Here is a 19625-nt window from a genome sequence, read left to right as displayed (position 1 = left end):
ATTTTCATTAGTTAATTTTCAGTAAATTTTTATTTATTATTACTTTTGTCAGTTTCAAGTTATTTCAGTGACCATTGTGGGTTTTTCTTTCTTTAACGGAAGGGTACCAACAATTTTGCCTACGTGTGTATATATACACTGTATACTGTATATAGATATCAACACATATACTGTATACATATATATAAACACATATATACACCCACACTTACACACATATACATATATACTGTATATATAAAACAAACAAAAACATGTAGTGAACATAAGTGAAATCACTTATAACATTAAAACATCATTGCTTTAATAACAATAAGTACAAATTAATATATAGAACGAATCAGAGAATACATTATTAAAAACACATCAACTATTAGAAACTCCTTGCACCTCACACATTATTAATCCAGTGTTTGACAGGGATGAGTTAAAACAATACTAACACACTAAATATAGTAAGATCCTTACTACAGTTACAGCCATACAATTAATGTGAATCAGAGGTTAATTGAGAAATAAATAACATGAGAACACAAACATCGAACATTAAAGTGCAAAGAAAAGTGCAACACATTTATATATTATGTCTATTTTGTAATTGATATGAATAAATTAGTGATACATATGTAGCTAGATATAGATATTTTAATTTGGAATAAAATAATCACCTGATTGCTTCACACAACTTTAAAGATCACTTAGTACCAAAAAGCTGCAGAAAATGAACTATTGAAATCTATTCCTTAGTAAGACGCACTTGGTACTTCTTCCTACTTTTTGTTTTTCTCCACAAAGCACACTAGATGGTGCTATCACCTCACAGGACATTTCCTTGTTTTCACCAGACACAGCTTGTTCTGCTGGTAAGCTGCCTTAAAAGTAAACCTTTACTATTGCACTATGTCGCATTCACTGTAACTGTGAAAAAGAGTGAAGTTAACAGCTTTAAAGTTCTACATGAGACTCGTTTGAAACCACATAACACATGAAACATTGGTCACTGCGTTTTTACATTCTACAAAGCCAGATTAACTGCTTTGCTTGCAGCTCCATGAACACATTTAAAGTGCTAAAGTGAATATTGAAATTAAAAAGAAATGGTAGTTTTGAAAACCACCTGCTGGAAATGGATCTTAGATAGCATCATTTAGCTTAACTCACTGTTCAACCTCTAAAGTTGAATGCAAAAACATGTAGATTTTTGTAATGCTTGCATTCATGACAGTCTAATAGGCAGCCGTGCGAAAGGCTCAGATCATATTTTCATCTCTTCCGGTGCACTTTAACCTGCCAGGACAAAAGAAAAGTTTATTATGAGGAGAATTACACCACATGTACATTTTGAAATGTCTTACATTGTGTCAAATATCTCACCTTTTTCGCTTCATTGCAGCAGCAGCACCACCACCAACGATGAGTAAAATAAACACAACAGCGATTACAACTGCAATCCCTGATGAAGACAGCCCCGTCCCTGGTGACAAACAGCACAAGGTTAGTCTCTACGGGAATAAGTTTCAATGACATTTCCCTAGAAGAGGAAGGTGGGGAATTTTAGATGCTGAGAATGAGTCAGAGATGACCTCACCAGGGAGCAACTGACACAAATCATTGTGCTGTGACAGGTTCTTCTTCATAGTGAAAGCTAGTTGGAAGTGAAAGTGAAATTACTGTAATTAGATGAGTCACTGCACAGCTGATGCTTTTTACAGTATACACTTAGTCACACTGAGTTCATTCACATTTAAAGCACTTCCCCGACTACCATGATGACATATCCTAACCTTAACTGTTCGAGGTCAGTGCCCAACCTTAACTGTTCGAGGTCAATGCCCAACCTTAACTATTAGAGGCCAATGCCTAACCTTAACTATGAGAGGTCAATGCCTAACCTTAACCATCTCGTCAGAGTTTACTTTATTGAGTTCCTGGTTCAGTGAACAATGGGAAACGGAAGTGTTAGTGAACTGTGACACAACTAGGCAACTCATCTCACAATGATGTCACTTCAACCACATATTTCTCAGGAGTTTGACTACAAAGTGAAACATAAGGAAATGACTAATGGGTACTTAGTGGGCAAACTGGCACATTAAAATCAAATGTATAAACTTATGTTGATCCCAATATGGCACTGTGGGAAGGGATAAATAAGCAAATTGCTGGGAATTTTCCAGGAAGCTGATCTTCCTGTAGAACAACAAAATGATTGGGACTATCTACATGTAGGTAGGCCATTTTCTAAAGAGCGCACTGCTGGTCTGTACAAAATAATTGACATGCATACCCTTGTCATTTTTCTCTCCGACAGGTAAAGAAAAAGGAATCCTCTCCCGTCTTTGTCCCGCCACTCCGCTGTTCAGCAGACAGTCCGCATGTCCCTTCCACTCTGGATGTACTCGCAGAGTGATGTTGCTGCTGCTGGTAAATGTGTGGTCACTGTTTGTTACCGTCGCAGTCTGTGTTTGGTCTGTGAGGGTGGCATCAGGTGAGAATTCCCACTTAATGGTTGGAGCTGGTTTACCGGTAGCAGAGCAACTGAACACCACCGCCACGTCGCTGGGAGCTTGCACTTCAGTTTTCACCTCGGATATCCCTTCACAGAGGAAGAAAACTGGTCATTTTGAGGGCTGAAGCCATTCGGACAAAGATAATTTGATCACTTGAATGCTTTGGTCAATCAATGTTACGACTTAACGACTGTATTATGACTTTTCCCCCTCAGAATTCATGTATGAATCTGCTGCAATTTACCTCGCACCGTGAGGCAAATCTGCGTTCTTTTGGACCCATCAGGATACACGTTGAAAGAGCAAATGTAACAGCTTTCATCATCCCACGTAACGTTCCTCAGAGTGATGGATGACGACCCGAGAGACGCCTCTGTGAAGATCACTTTCCCCTTGTAAGGATCATTTACTTGTTGTCCAAACCGCGTGCTGTAGGTTGCCAAATTCTCAATGGAATCGTCCTTGAAGAGCCTCTGCCATGTCACCTGGCGCACACCTGTTGGGAATGGTAATCCTCCAATCAATACATTTATTCAAGTGCTTAGGTACACATTTGAGCTACTTATAATTAACTTTAATAAGTATTTGTTGTTGTAATACTAATTTTTTACTGACAATAGCTGTTTGCACTGCAGCCACTTGTGGCCAAAATGAGTATTACAACAACAAACACTGTTTTGTTTTTCACATGCCAAAGCTTTTTTTTCACCCATTTTCACAGATGAAAAAAAGAGGAACTTAGAAAAATGATTCTGCAAAACTTTAAGAAAGAAAATTTAAGGAACTTAGTGAGATTATCCTGACAATGCCTTTTTTCAAAAAATGTTTTACCTATTCTTAAGTCATAAGCAAAGGAGAGAAAACTATTTAGATCAGACTTAGAAGATGGATCACCAGATTTTTATTTCTCACTGGCCTCTCAGGGCTTCCGTACTGTTACATTTCAGAGGGAAATATTGCACTTTTTACTTCACTACAAGTATTTGACAGATTTAGTTACTTTACAAATTACGCTTTTTGCATAGGCTACAAAACATATGAAGAGCTTATAAAATAGTATGCCTTGCTATACATTGAGCTACTCAATAGTATATATAAGTCTTTCTGGAATTATAGCAAAAATGTAAAAACATTTCATGGTTCACGGCTTCTCAAATGTGAGGATTTACTTCTTTTACTTTGAATAATTGTAATAATTTTCATTTATTTTTGATAATATTGAGGTTAAGATGTGACTTTGGGTTAATTGTGGTGGCATTTTCCACTATTTTCTGAATTTTTACTAACCAAACAATCAATTAATCGAAAAATAATTAGCAGATCCAATACAGAAGAGTTAAAATTAGCTCCAAATCAAGCTGTTACAACAGTAACAAAATCTAATGATATAATACATATTGACAAATTAGGGCATTTTTCTGTATTGAATAATTTTACTTTTAATACTTTAAGTACATTATCCTGATTATACTACATTATTCAGTTAAGTCACATTTTCAATACTTTAGTTTTTAGTAATAGAGAATTTTTATAGTGTGGTTTTAGTGCTTCAAGTAAAGCTTCTGAATACTTCCTCCACAACTGGTCACATCTTCACTATAAAACTGACATTAAAAAACAACAACAACAACAACAACAAAAAGAACCCACATACCTCTCGGGTTGGTTACTGCACACCTGTAGTGCACAGCCCCGCTGTAGTCAGCTGTTGTATTTCCATAACCAGTGATCTGTGAAATGCAGACTTAAAGAAACATATCCATTTGTTACAAAAGGATCAAATAAAATTTACTTTATGAATAAAATACAATGTCCTTCCAAGCCCCTTTAACATAAATAGCCCACTTTGATCATTTAATTTTAATAATGATAATAATCGCTTAATAATCTCTTACCTTTAAACAGCAAACTCGTAAATATCAGGATCCACAACATCTTCTTCACTGTCGTGAGCAGAACACTTTCAGTTCAGCTTCTGAGCAGCCTTTTAACTGTGTCACTAAAAGTGAAAGTGAGGAGTGAAAGAAGGAGTGGTTTTCCCCATAATGAATTAATCCTGTTATTAACAACAGAGAAAAGTATGAGGCTGTAGTTGATTATATATTTACATGACATGAAAATGGACTACATTCATGATGCTGGACTATTAAGGTAAAACATATTTCTATTGAATATTCACAAGATAGCTAATGTTTTTAATGAAATCACTTAAACTACAGGAGATAAATTAAAGGGTGAGGTCACATTTAATGAGTCAGTCGGATTTATTTCAACATTATAACACGCTGCTTTTCTTGGTAATTGGTAATACTACTGCCAGTAAATCATATACTTACTGTGCAGCTGTTGTATTATCAAGTCCAGTAACCACAAGTGGTCAAAAAAGTCCAGAGCAGAAGTCCCTGCTGCGTAGACCGTGGCCGCTGGTGTTTCGAGGTTTTAACTCTATTTCCCACAAGGCGTGTGATCATATTGAAATTCTCACAAGTGATGCCTGACATTTGTTGCTCAAGTCGACTTGAACTGATCCGGGAATTCCACCCTGATGAGAAGATAGTACTTCTGCGTCACAAAGATGACAAAGATTTAACAAATCTCTAAGACAGAGAAAATGTCTTGAAAATGTAAATATCCCATAATGTCTCATGGACATTTAAAAAAAAAAAAAAAATAAACAATTTTATTCCCTTAGGTCCCATATTGTTTATTATATCTTTCTGTTTATTATAAAGCAAGTCTAGGTGCTACATAAATACTGTCCAGGGATCAAAACGCTCAACCCACGGAGAAATGCACGCAGCCCGTATTCAGAGACTGTGCCTGTTCTGTAACGTTGTGATGTCACAATTTCAACGCAGATGCGGAAGACCGGAAAACGCTGACCAATCAGAGAGCTGACTGGGCTTTCTCGGAAGCAGGTCTTAAAGGGACCTGTGCTAAAATGGAGCGTTTCAGACGGAGGGTGAATACAGGTATATTCAGACAGACAGTAATAAAAAAAAAGCTTCTAGTAGTAACCCAAAATACAAATATGAACCCTAAAATGAGCATGCTATGTCTCCTTTAATTGTATGATGTCATGTTCAGTAATCCTCCTAAGACATTCCTGATAATGTCCACACCTTTACAAGGAACTTCTTGTAATAGTGAAACTTTATGTCCAGGACATCTGTAAAGAGAACATTCTTGCTATTGTCTTGGCTACAAGCAGGATATATCACATCACAGCACAGCGTAACAGGAAAGAATAAGAGTGGGATCACATGAGACAGCAGGGGTTGTGAATCCAGGATGGTGTGGTAAACGCATGCCCCCATCATGCCTCTGTAGGTTTGTTGTGAAATATACAATTTCATATGATTAAATCTCTTGTGTAACATTGTTTACAAAATAGCACGGAGGGGAAGTCCATGTATAATTCCTCTTAAGTGTTTATATTCCTTCTTGGAAAGAACCTAACATGCTCTGCGGAAGGGCAGTCACACAGCCTCAGGACAAAAACACTTCAATTTGTTGACACACAATATTGTTTTTTAGTAATGAACATCCAGAGAACTCTCCTCAATCATTAATCATTTTCATTTTCAATATTACATTTATTTATGCTATAAAACCCAATTAATTAAGATTGCATAACTCAAAGGTAGCACAGTTCCAGGTTTGATTGTACCTACATTTTGTATATAGGTGTGTAACAGGGTCATGTCTAGAAGGGAACCAGCAAACTGCAAGATGCCTAAGGTTAGGCATTGATCTCTAATAGTTAAGGTTAGGCATTGATCTCTAATAGTTAAGGTTTGGCATTGATCTCTAATAGTTAAGGTTAGGCATTGATCTCTAATAGTTAAGGTAAGGCATTAATCTTTAATAGTTAAGGTTAGACACTGATCTCTAATAGTTAAGGTTAGGCATTGATCTCTAATAGTTAAGGTTAGGCTTTGACCTCTAATAGTTCAGGTTAGTATAGGCCGTTATGTTTCCTGGATATTAAGAACTCCTCTGCAACAGACCATTGTATTTGGGAAAATTAAAAAAATCCATTCCAAACTATTATTTGCTTCTGGAAAATACCTACGCTTACCTAGCAGCTGACACCTGTAATCTTAAACCAGGATGCGACGCCAAAACATAGCTAGCGGCTTGCGGTTCACCACCCAAAATTACCATGTGCCAATATCAAAGCTCAGGCCATGTGATCTAGATATAAGCAGAACATGTCTATTATTATTTTGTTCCACTTCTCTCATTTTCAAACTTATCTCTGTACAGCAGTTGTCACAGTCAGCCAGTCAGTCAGTCAGCCAGTCAGTCGCAAAACAACTTCAGTTTTCTTGGTTTTAAAAGTTATATTTTCCTGATTACAGAGTCCAGTTATGTCTGGAAGAAAGAATTAAGGGTCACTTTAAGAAGGATTTAACACTTATTATTAATACATAATAGTTAATAATGGGTGAGCCCTACTGATTTGATAAACATCTGAATGCCACCGTCATTGACTGTTTATCTAGTTCCTCTTGTCTTACCAATATCCACGAGTTAGCAACCCCGTCTGGTATGAGAAATATTTCATGAGTCATATCCTTTGATCTGACCCTAGGTTTCCTGTAGGTCTGAATGTGAGCGTGGGTGGTTGTCTATCTCTGTGTGTCAGCCCTCTGATTGCCTGGCAACCCCCCAGCAAAGTACAAGCTAATTTCACGTGCTATTTTTAAGTTGGAACAACTTCAGAAAGTTAAGTAATTACAACAAAATGTAAGTAAACTTAACAAATAGATATAATGTAATCATAATTTAAGACTAATAGTTATATTTAATTACCTTTTTCAAGGCAATAGGTTTCGTAGATTTTTTAAGGTCAGATTAACTTGTCAGATTTTACAATGTATTTTTTAAAGGAGCAATATTTCTTCCCTTAATTGAGTGTACAGTGTGTACATTTGTGCCATAATCCAAGATCAGCATTCATATAGAAACCACATTAATCCTTCTAAACAATGCTATAAATAAAAGATGGTAACAATCAGAGGCTTATAATTATAATTTCTTTAATTCATGCACTGTAAAGCAGCTATGTTGAGCAAATGTTTAAGGATTTATTATCCATAACAATCATAAAAGTCTTTCTTGCATTGGCAGAAGATGCATAACACACAAAAACAAAGCAAGCGTATTATTGTGAATAATAGTTAAAAGCATCACTACCCTGCTACAATGATAACTATATTATATTACTTTAATTAAAAATAACGGTCACATCACATAGAATGAAATACACAAGTTGTCACAAAGCAAAAGAGTGCCACCTTGTGGACAACAGGTCCCATTTCAGTTATACAGTATTATTGGATCTCTTCAACAACTTCCTTCAATGTGTGGCCACTGTGGTAGACATGCTTGAATTATCAGTGTTAGTGTTACAGACATGCACTCTGGTAGTTGAATAAAGCCCATTGTCTCTCTGTATGAAGATGCTGTACGGCTCGATGTCTTCTGGCTCCTGCAGAAAGACATTTTTATATTTAGTATTAAGTAGTAAGTTAAATGAACCACATAAATGAATAAGATGTTTCTGTACCGTGTTTGGAAGACTGCTCGGTGGCTTTGGTTGTCTGTTGGGTCAAACAACAATATCATTAGTAATGAATCTTAATGCGTGTTCACTCTGTATTGTCTATTGTTAGAGATAGGACAGGAAATGAAAGGCAGTGTCTTCCTTCTTTACTTCATATGGAACTGAAAGTCAAGATCTTCATATTTACGACTGCCTTTTTAAGTCATTTAAACATATAAATAATATCATTTCACTTATGAAGCATTCCTAAAAATAGTTATGAATATTATAGCAGTCTCTCACCCTTGACGTATACTTATGTAGATAAACCCGAAGATAACTGCAGCTACCATGATGACTATAGTTACACCGATTAAAACATTTGGAATCGGCATTTGTGTTGAACTGCTGGTGTCTTCCTCCTCTGAAACATCTAAAAGAAATAATCAGAAAAATGACAGGTGCTTGCTCTGTTTGTAAAGCAGCTATAAGAGGCTGCTGTCTGCTGTACATAGGAAATATTGTATTACTAAAATCTGCAAATCAAAGACAAACAAACAGACTTTTGTAAGCTTAATTAATGCATGCTTTTATGAACCTTTAAACTATAAGTAAAGGCATCATACTACTATGTTAACAATACAAATAGTTATAGCACGGTAGCTTAAATTTAGCTAAAGTATGAGAGAAAAATGCATTATTTACCTTCCACAGTGATATTAAGATGGAGAATATCTGTTCCATCACGATGTGAACACTCACAGGTGTAGGTCCCACTATCCACTGGTGTTAAACTGGTCAGGTGGAGGAACACAGTCTGATTCTCCATCATTAGTGTGAATCTGTAGTCACATTCGTGCACAAAGTCCCGTCCATGTCCATACTGCAGAAGACACTCTACTCCACTCTTTTCTGGTCTGATCTTGCACACTATAAGTATGATGGTACTCAGTGTTGCATTGCTGCATATTGGAGTGGCATCTGGTTCCCTCCCAATGGTTTTCACTAGAGTGACTGAAAACAATACAGTCTGAGATAGCGATTACTGTATTTTTTCATTTTGTGAATATTAAATCACATTTTAATGACACTAAAAAATTACAGAAATTGTTTAAAAACAACTAGCATGAATTTCACATTATGTGAATTAGTTTCTGTACATTACCTTTGTCTGCAAAACACACAGTCAGCATCAGAAGCAGAACAAAGCACAGTTTCCATTTTGCCATATTGGTCAAGAAGCAACTGCTGCCGGCAGTGAGAAGTATATCCTGTACTGAAGGAAGGAGGACACACTCTGGCTACCTAAACCTGAAACTCTCATAGAGGTGCAGTACGAGCTGGTGTGAACAAGGAAGTGCTGCTACAGGAGCTTCTGCATTCGTATTAACACTCATATCATCAAAAACTTCTCATATGCCTGTGTTATACGTGTCCACAATAAGGTGTCAAATCATGAAGCATGAGGTCAGTTTGAGCTGCAACCAAAATTAAGTATTGCACTAGTCGTACGTCACACAACATGCTGAAAGTGGTAATCACATATTTAGAGACCTGAGCCGTGAATAGAAAGCCGCAGGGTCTCAACAGCTCTCTCGCCTCGTTCATACGGGAAATACTGTGTCGTCTGCATACGGTATAGCACTGTTCTAAGTGACAAAAACACACTGTATCTTGCGTCATGCAAATTAAATTATGCAATTATGCAGTTGCAATGACTGCATTTTATTGTGAAATTCTCATCTGTAATAAACATTGTACAAATTGTGGCCAAAAGACCATCTCTTGTATAGTTTTAAGGACATTATCTTGACATTATTGTGACAATCAGAAAGGCCTCAACTCAAAACTAATTATGTGTGTTCAAAAATAAAATCGCAGCATGGTCTCAGCAGCTCTCTCACCTCTTTCACAAGGAAACCACTGTGTCGTCAGCGTAAAGCACTGTTGTAAGTGACAAAAACACATCTCACTTCATGCAAGTGAATTAGCTCTGTTCACGTGAAGAACCAAACTGTAGACTAGTTCATGTGACTGTAAGTATTACAAGCTTTTGGGATATTGAATCTTTGATTACAGTTATGCAGTTGTAATGACTGGATTTTCCAATAATTAATCACTTATAATCAATATTGTAGAAATCATGGCCAAAAGACCCCAAACCTTTCTCTTGTATAGTTTTAAGGACGTTATCTTGACATTATTGTGACAATCAGAAAGACCAAACAAAAACGTGTGTTAAAAGAAATGAAATAGTCCTACAAGAGGATTTATATTTTGAAAAACGTTATTGCATTTCTTGACAGAGCATTTATGAACAAACTAGCCACACCCAGCAAAAATTTAAAAGAAATGGGAGTGTTGAGGCTAAAAATTATCAGGATATACCTATCTGACAGATGACACATGTAATAATGATCCATATTGAACAAACTGACAAGAAAAGTATAACTATTAGCTTTTGCTTTAAGCTAAAATCTTTACATAAATATTTATTAATTTGGATATTTCAAAGAAATGAAGGCTAAATATGCTCAGTAGCCTATGGATTACATTTGCATCTTTATTGTGCAATCAAATAGAATACGTCTGAGAGCAAAAGTTGCCCCACTTCAATCAAAACATTTTTTTTGCAAATAAAATAAGATTTGTGATTAAAAAAGTATTATTCAAATCAAAAACTTTTGTTTGCGAATCAAAAACTTTTGCAAATCCAAAAGTTTTGTTTGCTAATCTTAAAGTTTTGTTTGTATATCCAAAAGTTTTGTTTGCAAATCTAAAGGTCCTGCACATGTCCTAAGCTCAGCAGCAAACAAAACTTTTGGATTTGCATCAATACATTTTATTTTACTTGCAATAAAACATCTTTTGATTACAGTGTGGCAAGTTCTGCTGCCAAACCTGTTCTGTTTGATTGCATAACAAAGACACAAAAGTAGCCTACCATCTCAGTAAGTCGAGAACATCCACATATTACAGTTATATTATCTTGATATTTGGTTTAAATGTTTTAATAGATTTCACAACTTGGATCGGCCTCTCTTCCATCTATTTCCTGGTTGTTCAAGCAGGCCGTCACGATAGGCCTGCTGCTGGCTCAATTTGAGATAGTTTGGTAGAGATCACTCTCTGGATGCTGGAGGCTTGTGTAAGGGTCATAAGGGTCATCAGGGTCATCAGGGTCATCAGGGTCATCTTTGTCCTATAAAAAAATAAATCATGATGCATCATGTTTTTAAACTAAATTATGTTGAACAATAGTTGAGATATGTGTATGTATGATTGCAAGCATTAAACTGTGTTCTTTCGGAGTTTAAAGGTGCAGAACATAAGATTACATTACTCACCAAAGAGCCAGGAGTTTCACATACAGATGATCCAGATGCGGTCGGCCTTGAGCAGCTTTAAATAAGAAGAGTGATCAGAGTTAGTGGATCACCAAATACAACACATACATAGAAAAATAAAGGTAGGACTAAGCTTATCTTCTAGAAATCTTCTTAATATAATCGCTCACCCATGACGTATTCTTCAGCAGACAAACCCGAAGATAACTCCAGTTATAACAATAGTTACTATAGTTACAACGATCCAAAAAGAATAGATGTCTACTATTGTAGATGTGCTGTTGACTTCCTCCTCTAAAATATCGTCAAGAAAAAAATCTAATATTAATATTTTATAACTGATAACTCCTGCAAATAGAATACATTCTAATTTATTTAAAACAATTTATATAATCACATATTTCATTTAACTTGTGAAATCTGCATTTTTACATCTACAGGCATTATCAGCACAGCTATGATTATAAAAAAACAGACTTAAAAACATAACTATTCTACACTTTGTGTTCCTTAAATTGAAAAAGCTGAAATTTCATCTACAAATTCTCGTGAAAACACAAAATAAACCAAACATTTACCTTCCACAGTGATATTAAGATGGAGTGTATCTGTTCCATCACGATGTGAACACTCACAGGTGTACGTCCCACTATCCACTGGTGTTAAACTGGTCAGGTGGAGGAACACGGTCTGATTCTCCATCATAAGTTTGAATCTGGAGTCACATTCGTGCACAAAGTCCCCTCCATATCGATACTGCAGAAGACACTCTTCTCCGCTCCTTTCTTGTCTGATCTTACACACTATAAGCAGGATGGTACTCAGATTTGCATTGCTGCATATTGGAGTGGCATCTGGTTCCCTCCCAATGGTTTTCACTAGAGTCGCTGCAAACAATACAGTCTGAGATACTGTAGCGATTGCTGTATTTTTGCATTTTGTGAATATTAAATCACATTTTAATGACACAAACAAATTACAGAAATTGTTTAAAAACAACTAGCATGAATTTCACATTATGTGAATTAGTTTCTGTACATTACCTTTGTCTGCAAAACACACAGTCAGCATCAGAAGCAGAACAAAGCACAGTTTCCATTTTGCCATATTGGTCAAGAAGCAACTGCTGCCGGCAGTGGGCAGTACTGTATATCCTGTACTGAAGGTAGGAGGACACACTCTGGCTACCTAAACCTGAAACTCTCATAGAGGTACAGTACGAGCTGGTGTGAACTACAAAGTGCTGCTACAGGAGCTTCTGCTTCCGTATTAACACTCATATCATCAAAAACTTCTCATGTGCCTGTGTTATACGTGTCCACAATAAGGTGTCAAATCATGAAGCATGAGGTCAGTTTGAGCTGCAACCAAAATTAAGTATTGCACTAGTCGTACGTCACACAACATGCTGAAACTGACATGTTTGCTTTAGTGGCAATCACATATTTAGAGACCTGAGCCATGAATAGAAAGCTGCAGGGTCTCAGCAGCTCTCTCGCCTCGTTCACACTGGAACAACTGCGTCGTCTGCATACGGTATAGCACTATTCTAAGTGACAAAAACATATTGTATCTTGCTTCATGCAAATTAAATTATGCAATTATGCAGTTGCAGTGACTGCATTTCTCATTTATAATAAACATTGTACAAATTGTGGCCAAAAGACCGTCCTCTTGTATAGTTTTAAGGACGTTATCTTGACATTATTGTGACAATCAGAAAGGCCTCAACTCAAAACTAATTATGTGTGTTCAAAAATAAAATCGCAGCAGGGCCTCAGCAGCTCTCTCGCCTCTTTCACAAGGAAACCACTGTGACGTCAGCATACAGCACTGTTGTAAGTGACAAAAACACATCTCACTTCATGCAAGTGAATTAGCTCTGTTCACGTGAAGAAACAAACTGTAGACTAGTTTATGTGACTGTAAGTATCACAAGCTTTTGGGATATTTAATCTTTGATTACAATTATGCAGTTGTAACGACTGAATATTCTGATAATTAATCACTTATAATCAATATTGTACAAATCATGGCCAAAAAGACCCCAAACCCTTCTCTTGTATAGTTTTAAGGACGTTATCTTGACATTATTGTGACAATCAGAAAGGCCAAAACAAAAATGTGTGTTAAAAGAAATGAAATAGTCCTACAAGAGGATTTATATTTCGAAAAACATTGCATTTCTTGACAGAGCATTTATGAACAAACTAACCACACCCAGCAAAAATTTAAAATAAATGGGGGTGTTGAGGCTAAATATTATCAGAATATACCTATCTGACAGATGACACATGTAATAATGATCCATCTTGAACAAACTGACAAGAAAAGTATAACTATTAGCTTTTGCTTTAAGCTAAAATCTTTACATAAAAATGTATTAATTTGGATATTTCAATGAAATGAGGGCTAAATACGCTCAGTAGCCTATGGAGTTACATTTGCGTCTTTATTATGCAATCAAATAGAATAGGTCTGAGAGCAAAAGCATCAATACATTTTTATTCACAGATTTATTTTACTTGCAATAAAACATCTTTTGATTAGAGTATGGGAAGTTTTGCTGTCAATCCTGTTCTGTTTAATTGCATAACAAAGACACAAAAGTAGCCTACCATCTCAATAAGTCGAGAACATCCACATATTAGTTATATTATCTTGATATTTGGTTTAAATGTTTTCATAGATTTCACAACTTGGATCGGCCTCTCTTCCATCTATTTCCTGGTTGTTCAAGCAGGCCGTCACGACAGGCCTGCTGCTGGCTGAATTTGAGATAGTTTGGTAGAGATCACTAGCTGGATGCTGGAGGCTTGTGTAAGGGTCATCAGGGTCATCAGGGTCATCAGGGTCATCTGGATCATCTTTGTCCTGTAAAAAAATAAATCATGATGCATCATGTTTTTAAACTAAATTATGTTGAACAATAGTTGAGATATGTGTATCTATGATTGCAAACATTAAACTGGCTTCTTTCGGAGTTTAAAGGTGCAGAACATAAGATTACATTACTCACCAAAGAGCCGGGAGTTTCACATACAGATGATCCAGATGCGTTCGGCCTTGAGCAGCTTTAAATAAGAAGAGTGATCAGTGGATCACCACATACAACACATACATGGAAAAATAAAGGTAGGACTAAGCTTATCTTCTAGAAATCTTCTTAATATACTCTCTCACCCTTGACGTATTCTTCTGCAGACGAACCCGAAGATAACTCCAGTTATGACGATAGTTACTATAGTTACTGTAGTTACAATGATCCAAAAAAAATAGATAATGAGAATTGACGTGCTGGTGACTTCCTCCTCTAAAACATTGTAAAGAAAAAAGTCGAATATTAATATTTTATAAATGATATCTCCTGCAAATAGAATACATTATAATTTATTTTAAAACAATTTATATAATCACATATTTCATTAAACTTGTGAAATCTGCATTTTTACATCTACAGGCATTAAGAACACAGCTTTGAATATAAAAAACAAACTTAAAAACATAACTATTCTACACTTTGTGTTCCTTAAATTGAAACAGCTGAAATTTCATCTATAAATTCTCGTGAAAACACAAAATTAACCAAACATTTACCTTCCACAGTGATATTAAGATGGAGAGTATCTGTTCCATCACGATGTGCACACTCACAAGTGTAGGTCCCACTATCCACTGGTGTTAAACTGGTCAGGTGGAGAAACACAGTCTGATTCTCCATCATAAGTGTGAATCTGGAGTCACATTCGTGCACAAAGTCCCATCTATGTCCATACTGCAGAAGACACTCTACTCCACTCTTTTCTGGTCTGATCTTGCACACTATAAGTATGATGGTACTCAGATTTGCATTGATGCATATTGGAGTGGCATCTGGTTCCCTCCCAATGGTTTTCTCTAGAGTCACTGCAAACAATATAGTCTGAGTTAGCAAAAAAAAATATCCCAAATTAGGAAACAGACGACTCATTATTCGAACAAACTGCAAAAACTGACTGACTTAACATAAATTATATGTAAAGAAAAGCTCCTGCACTGTACCTCCATCGTCAAAACACAAAGACAGGGGCAGAAGCAGAAAATAATACAGTGTCAATTGATCCATGATGGCCGAGCGGTCTGAACAACTGTGTTGCAGTCTGTAATCTATAGTGAAGGGGGGAGGGCAAACACTGACATCAAACCTACAATACCTTGAGCTGGTGGGAAAATGACCAAGAAAGGAAATGCAAGACAAGACTACTTCTGTTTTAAAGTTAAGACACTATTTTAACCTTATATAACCTTTGCATCATAAAAGGTTTTTGATGCTTAGTTGTTATAGTGTCTTCGGTAAAAGCAAACCACTATCTCAGTGCAGAATTCAAAGCGTCCTAGCAGAGCTTCAGCTACTATAAATATCTTATCGCCTACAATAATGACGCCAGTTAAACGTCCGCCTACAAAGTACTGTACAAAAGTAAATTATTTCTATTCTACTGTCATAAATTAAAGTCTCTATTGACATGGCCTGTGTTGAACAATAAAAAATATTATAAATTTGCATACTATTATAACTATTTACTTACTTATGGGAGTTAGAAAAATTCAGCACACAGGTTTTGAGAGCAATCTCAAACTTTTTCATGTCAAAGTCCAATAGACCCCAGACCATGGATGTATAAGAGGTTGTGTCCTACATGTTAGAAAATAGCCTACAACTACATGAAATTCTGTTGATGTCATGCTACTAGCGCTACTAGCTACCGGCCGATAGCCGGTTGAATGGGAACAGAGACGTTAATACATCCACCACGGTACAGGCTTGCAGCATATTGCCCATGGGTGTATTAAAAGATAATAAAAGTGGTGAATTACAACCAATATATCCATTATTACAGCCGCATACAGCAAGCAGGAAGCCGGATGTGCAGGGCGGTGCAGTCCCGTGGGTCTGATGCACGCTCATAATGCCGAGGAAAATAACTCTGGATTCAGCTGTTAGTGTAACTTAACACCCCCTAAAAATTTCACAACAGGTTTGAAATGTTCAACCGGCGGGCGGCAAAACACAGCTTTTCAGATCCTATAAGACACGACGTGATGCAGCATTTACACGCAAGTTAAAGCATCAGTCTTCTGTGTCTTTACCAAAAAAAATCCATCAACAAACTATAGTCCTTCTCATGAACAACTTTAAAGAATCAATGTTGTTTTGTTAACATCCAGACGTATTATTGTTGGACAATATTGTCTCAATGAAAGTAAAAAAAGTCAATTTATTTTGCAGTCATACAGTCATGTTATCTTAATTTTTTGATTCAAATGTTTTCATAGATTTCCCAACGTTCTCCACCATCTATTTCCTGATCATCCAAATGATCAGTCACTATGTTGTTGCTGGCTAAATTCCTCTTGGTGTCGTGTTGACGGTGCCCTGGGGACATAGTCTGGTAGAGATCACTCTCTGGCTGCTGAAGGCTTGTGTAGGGGTCATCTGGGACCTATGAAAACATCAAAGTCTTACTGCATCATGTTTTAAAGGGGACATATACTTGTACTTTGGGTTTCTATTAGAGCATGTTTACATGTTTTAATGTTCAAAAAACACTTTATTTTTCTCATCCTCTCTGTCTGAATATACCTGTATTCACCCTCTGTCTGAAACGCTCCGTTTTAGCGCCTGTCTCTTTAAAAAGCCCAGTCTGCTTTGATTGGCTCGCTCTGATAGTGCACCTATGCAAATGTAGTTTTCAAGCTGTGGGCGGTATATTCTAATGAGCCTGCTTGTGACATAGGAAGGGGGGTCAAACCTGAATGGCTTGTTGAATCACATGTTTTCTGATCTAAGCAGCCCACCAAAAAAACGGACTGGGTTGTTCTTATTCAAACATATTCTCATACAACGGTTCGTATGACATCATATGTAAGTTATTCCTCATTTTTCGTGCGTTCTCCTACGACTATGTCCAACAACACGTGTCAATTTATGCTCATTACAGGCATTTACGTGAGAAATAAGTCAACAATTGGGTTAAAATAACTACTGAAGTGGCGTAACTTAAGTGCGGAAATTATGTGACTCACACGGGGCACCAACAGCGGTCTCCTGGGCGAAAGTCTGCTGTTTTTTGACCCACCCATCCACCCTGACCTCCTCCTTGTACGACATTTGCCGCTCTTTATACTTCCTGGTTCACCATTATGTGGATTACATACGAATTATAGTGCATTACTTTTCGTAGGTATAGCTACGAACGGTGTTTGAGATTTCCAAATGGATGTGAACAAGCACTGAAAAAGTGAGTTTTTCATGATATGTCCCCACTAAAGTAGGCTATTCTGGAAACACAAGCACTACCTTGTACTAAACAAGTGTAATATAAGTACATTCAGTCAAATTGTACTTAAGAACAACTTTGAGGTACTTTACTTGAGTATTGTCTGTCCACTTTATACTTTTACTCCACTATAAGAGGGAAATATTGTACTTTTTCCTCTACTACGTTTATTTGACAGCTTTAGTTACTTTACAAATGAAGATTTTTGCTTAAAAACATGTGAAAAACTTAAAATAAAATATGACGCTTTGTTATAAATTACTGTGCCTCACAATATATACAATTAGAGCTGAAACAATTAGTTGATTAATTGATTTAGAAAATTTACGGCAACTATTTTGATAATTGTTTTAGTCATTTTTCATGCAAAAATGTGAGGATTTTCTCCTTTTACTTGTAATTATCTTTTAATAATTTTGAGGTCTGTACTATTGGTTGGACAAAACAAACATTGTGAAAGTGTCACTATTTTTGACTATTTTTATTAATCCATAATGAAAATAATTTTTAGTTCATTATACGTCCTCCACCACTGTGTATGTCAATTAAAGGTCACAGGACTGCAACAAAAGGCTTCTTTTACTGTTGCAAAGTGCATTATCTAACCCCCCCCATTTGCATCAGCTCAGAGGCGCTGTGGTGGCCATGTGGTTAAGACACAAACTGTATTGTATGCTGCAAACTCACTCTCATTTCCTCGTTTCCTGTCTGCATGTGACCCATTTCTTCAAATAAAATAAAAAAGCTTCAACTAAATGCCTTAAATGTAAAATTATATATCTTTTTATATTATTATATACATTTAAAAGGTACAAAATTACATGTGGCTCACCAAAGAGACGGGGGTTTCACAGACAGGTAACTCTGTTGCTCCTGACCTTGTATTGTGTCTGCAAATAAGAAGTGGAAAATACAAACACCAAAATTACAATTATTTATTCAACATTAAAACTGCATTATTTTACCAAGTTTAAAGCTCTCGGTCAGTAAGAATTTCTCACCTGCAACGTTTTTTTCTCAGGATATGTCCAAGGACAACGCCAGTTACAATGATGAACGCAAAACCAATCACAGTAGAGGTGATCAATATCCAACTGCTGGGCTCTTCAAGACAAAAAACAATACAAAACATTTATCTTCCACATTGATACTGAAGCAGAATATTTGTTCATTCAATATAAAGCCTAAATTTGACATTTTTACATTATTAAGGGGAGACAGTATGCGCAAAACATTTTGAGATTTTGGACTATTATGTTCCGTAACATGTTTTTTTTTTTCAGACTAGTGGAAAGAAAATATCCAAAATACACATTTAGGTGTTTATTTTACTACTTTGTCTATTTGTGTCTGTAGATTTCTCCTAAATTAACTAAAAGTTACCATTAGATAATGCCTCATTTGAATATTTAAACATAACATTTTAGAAAACTTGTAATACAGAAAATAATGTCCTTAATGTAAGTAATCAACTGGGGAAGTTTCATGGTGATATCTATTAGTTAAATTTTTTTTACCCTATCCACTTGTAGTGTCTTGAAAATATATGACATTTTTACAATACATATCTTTAAAGCTTTCTCAAATTTTCTCATACTGTGAGCCAGAAATCTCCACTTCAGTACCACTCATACACCAAACTTTCTACTTTCATTCCTATCTATATTCTGAAGGTTTTTACAGAGGGGTTTGTTCATATATTATTCATAGCCTAATTTATAGAACATTTAATTCCTAAAAACATGGAGAAAATAGATTTTTTTAAATAGCTGTTGACAGTATTTTCTGGAGTGATACAAAGATATGTCCAAAATTCCCACAGTAAAAACGTTTGACTCTAATATGGCAACAAGAATTGAACCTGGAAATGTATGAAAATTAGCGCGTATTTAATAAA

The 19625-nt window shown here is 36.1% G+C and overlaps 3 protein-coding genes and 1 long non-coding RNA gene across 5 annotated transcripts; all 4 read right to left on the bottom strand.

Annotated features, from left to right (window-relative positions):
• Positions 1-282: 282 nt before the first annotated feature.
• Positions 283-5390, bottom strand: LOC119483714 (OX-2 membrane glycoprotein-like). The gene is made up of 7 exons (XM_037762109.1): positions 4847-5390; positions 4406-4509; positions 4165-4254; positions 2755-3006; positions 2288-2596; positions 1375-1474; positions 283-1287 (listed from the first exon to the last, which is right to left on the bottom strand). The coding sequence occupies exons 2-7, from the start codon at positions 4443-4445 to the stop codon at positions 1251-1253; spliced, it is 828 nt and encodes a 275-aa protein (XP_037618037.1). The 5' UTR covers positions 4446-4509; positions 4847-5390; the 3' UTR covers positions 283-1250.
• A 2148-nt stretch (positions 5391-7538) lies between these two features.
• LOC119483720 lies at positions 7539-9556 on the bottom strand. 2 transcript variants are annotated; one of them, XM_037762116.1, is made up of 5 exons: positions 9227-9555; positions 8767-9075; positions 8365-8494; positions 8086-8119; positions 7539-8007 (listed from the first exon to the last, which is right to left on the bottom strand). In XM_037762116.1, the coding sequence occupies exons 1-5, from the start codon at positions 9288-9290 to the stop codon at positions 7876-7878; spliced, it is 669 nt and encodes a 222-aa protein (XP_037618044.1). In that variant the 5' UTR covers positions 9291-9555; the 3' UTR covers positions 7539-7875. The 2 variants fall into 2 exon arrangements, with proteins under 2 accessions (XP_037618044.1, XP_037618045.1); XM_037762117.1 differs by lacking the exon at positions 8365-8494 and having other exon boundaries at positions 9227-9556.
• Positions 9557-10797: 1241 nt separating this feature from the next.
• Positions 10798-11796, bottom strand: LOC119483722. The gene is made up of 3 exons (XR_005205784.1): positions 11579-11796; positions 11409-11463; positions 10798-11263 (listed from the first exon to the last, which is right to left on the bottom strand). It is a non-coding gene; the product is annotated as an uncharacterized LOC119483722 (long non-coding RNA).
• Positions 11797-11938: 142 nt separating this feature from the next.
• On the bottom strand, positions 11939-15985 carry LOC119483717. The gene is made up of 5 exons (XM_037762113.1): positions 15006-15985; positions 14592-14721; positions 14428-14482; positions 12452-14282; positions 11939-12295 (listed from the first exon to the last, which is right to left on the bottom strand). The coding sequence occupies exons 1-4, from the start codon at positions 15376-15378 to the stop codon at positions 14082-14084; spliced, it is 759 nt and encodes a 252-aa protein (XP_037618041.1). The 5' UTR covers positions 15379-15985; the 3' UTR covers positions 11939-12295; positions 12452-14081.
• Positions 15986-19625: the final 3640 nt, after the last annotated feature.

This window comes from Sebastes umbrosus, chromosome 24, assembly GCF_015220745.1.
Source record: "Sebastes umbrosus isolate fSebUmb1 chromosome 24, fSebUmb1.pri, whole genome shotgun sequence".
Classification (NCBI taxonomy): domain Eukaryota; kingdom Metazoa; phylum Chordata; class Actinopteri; order Perciformes; family Sebastidae; genus Sebastes; species Sebastes umbrosus.
Note: the sequence above shows the minus strand (reverse complement) of the source record. Positions and strands in the feature narration are given on the sequence as shown.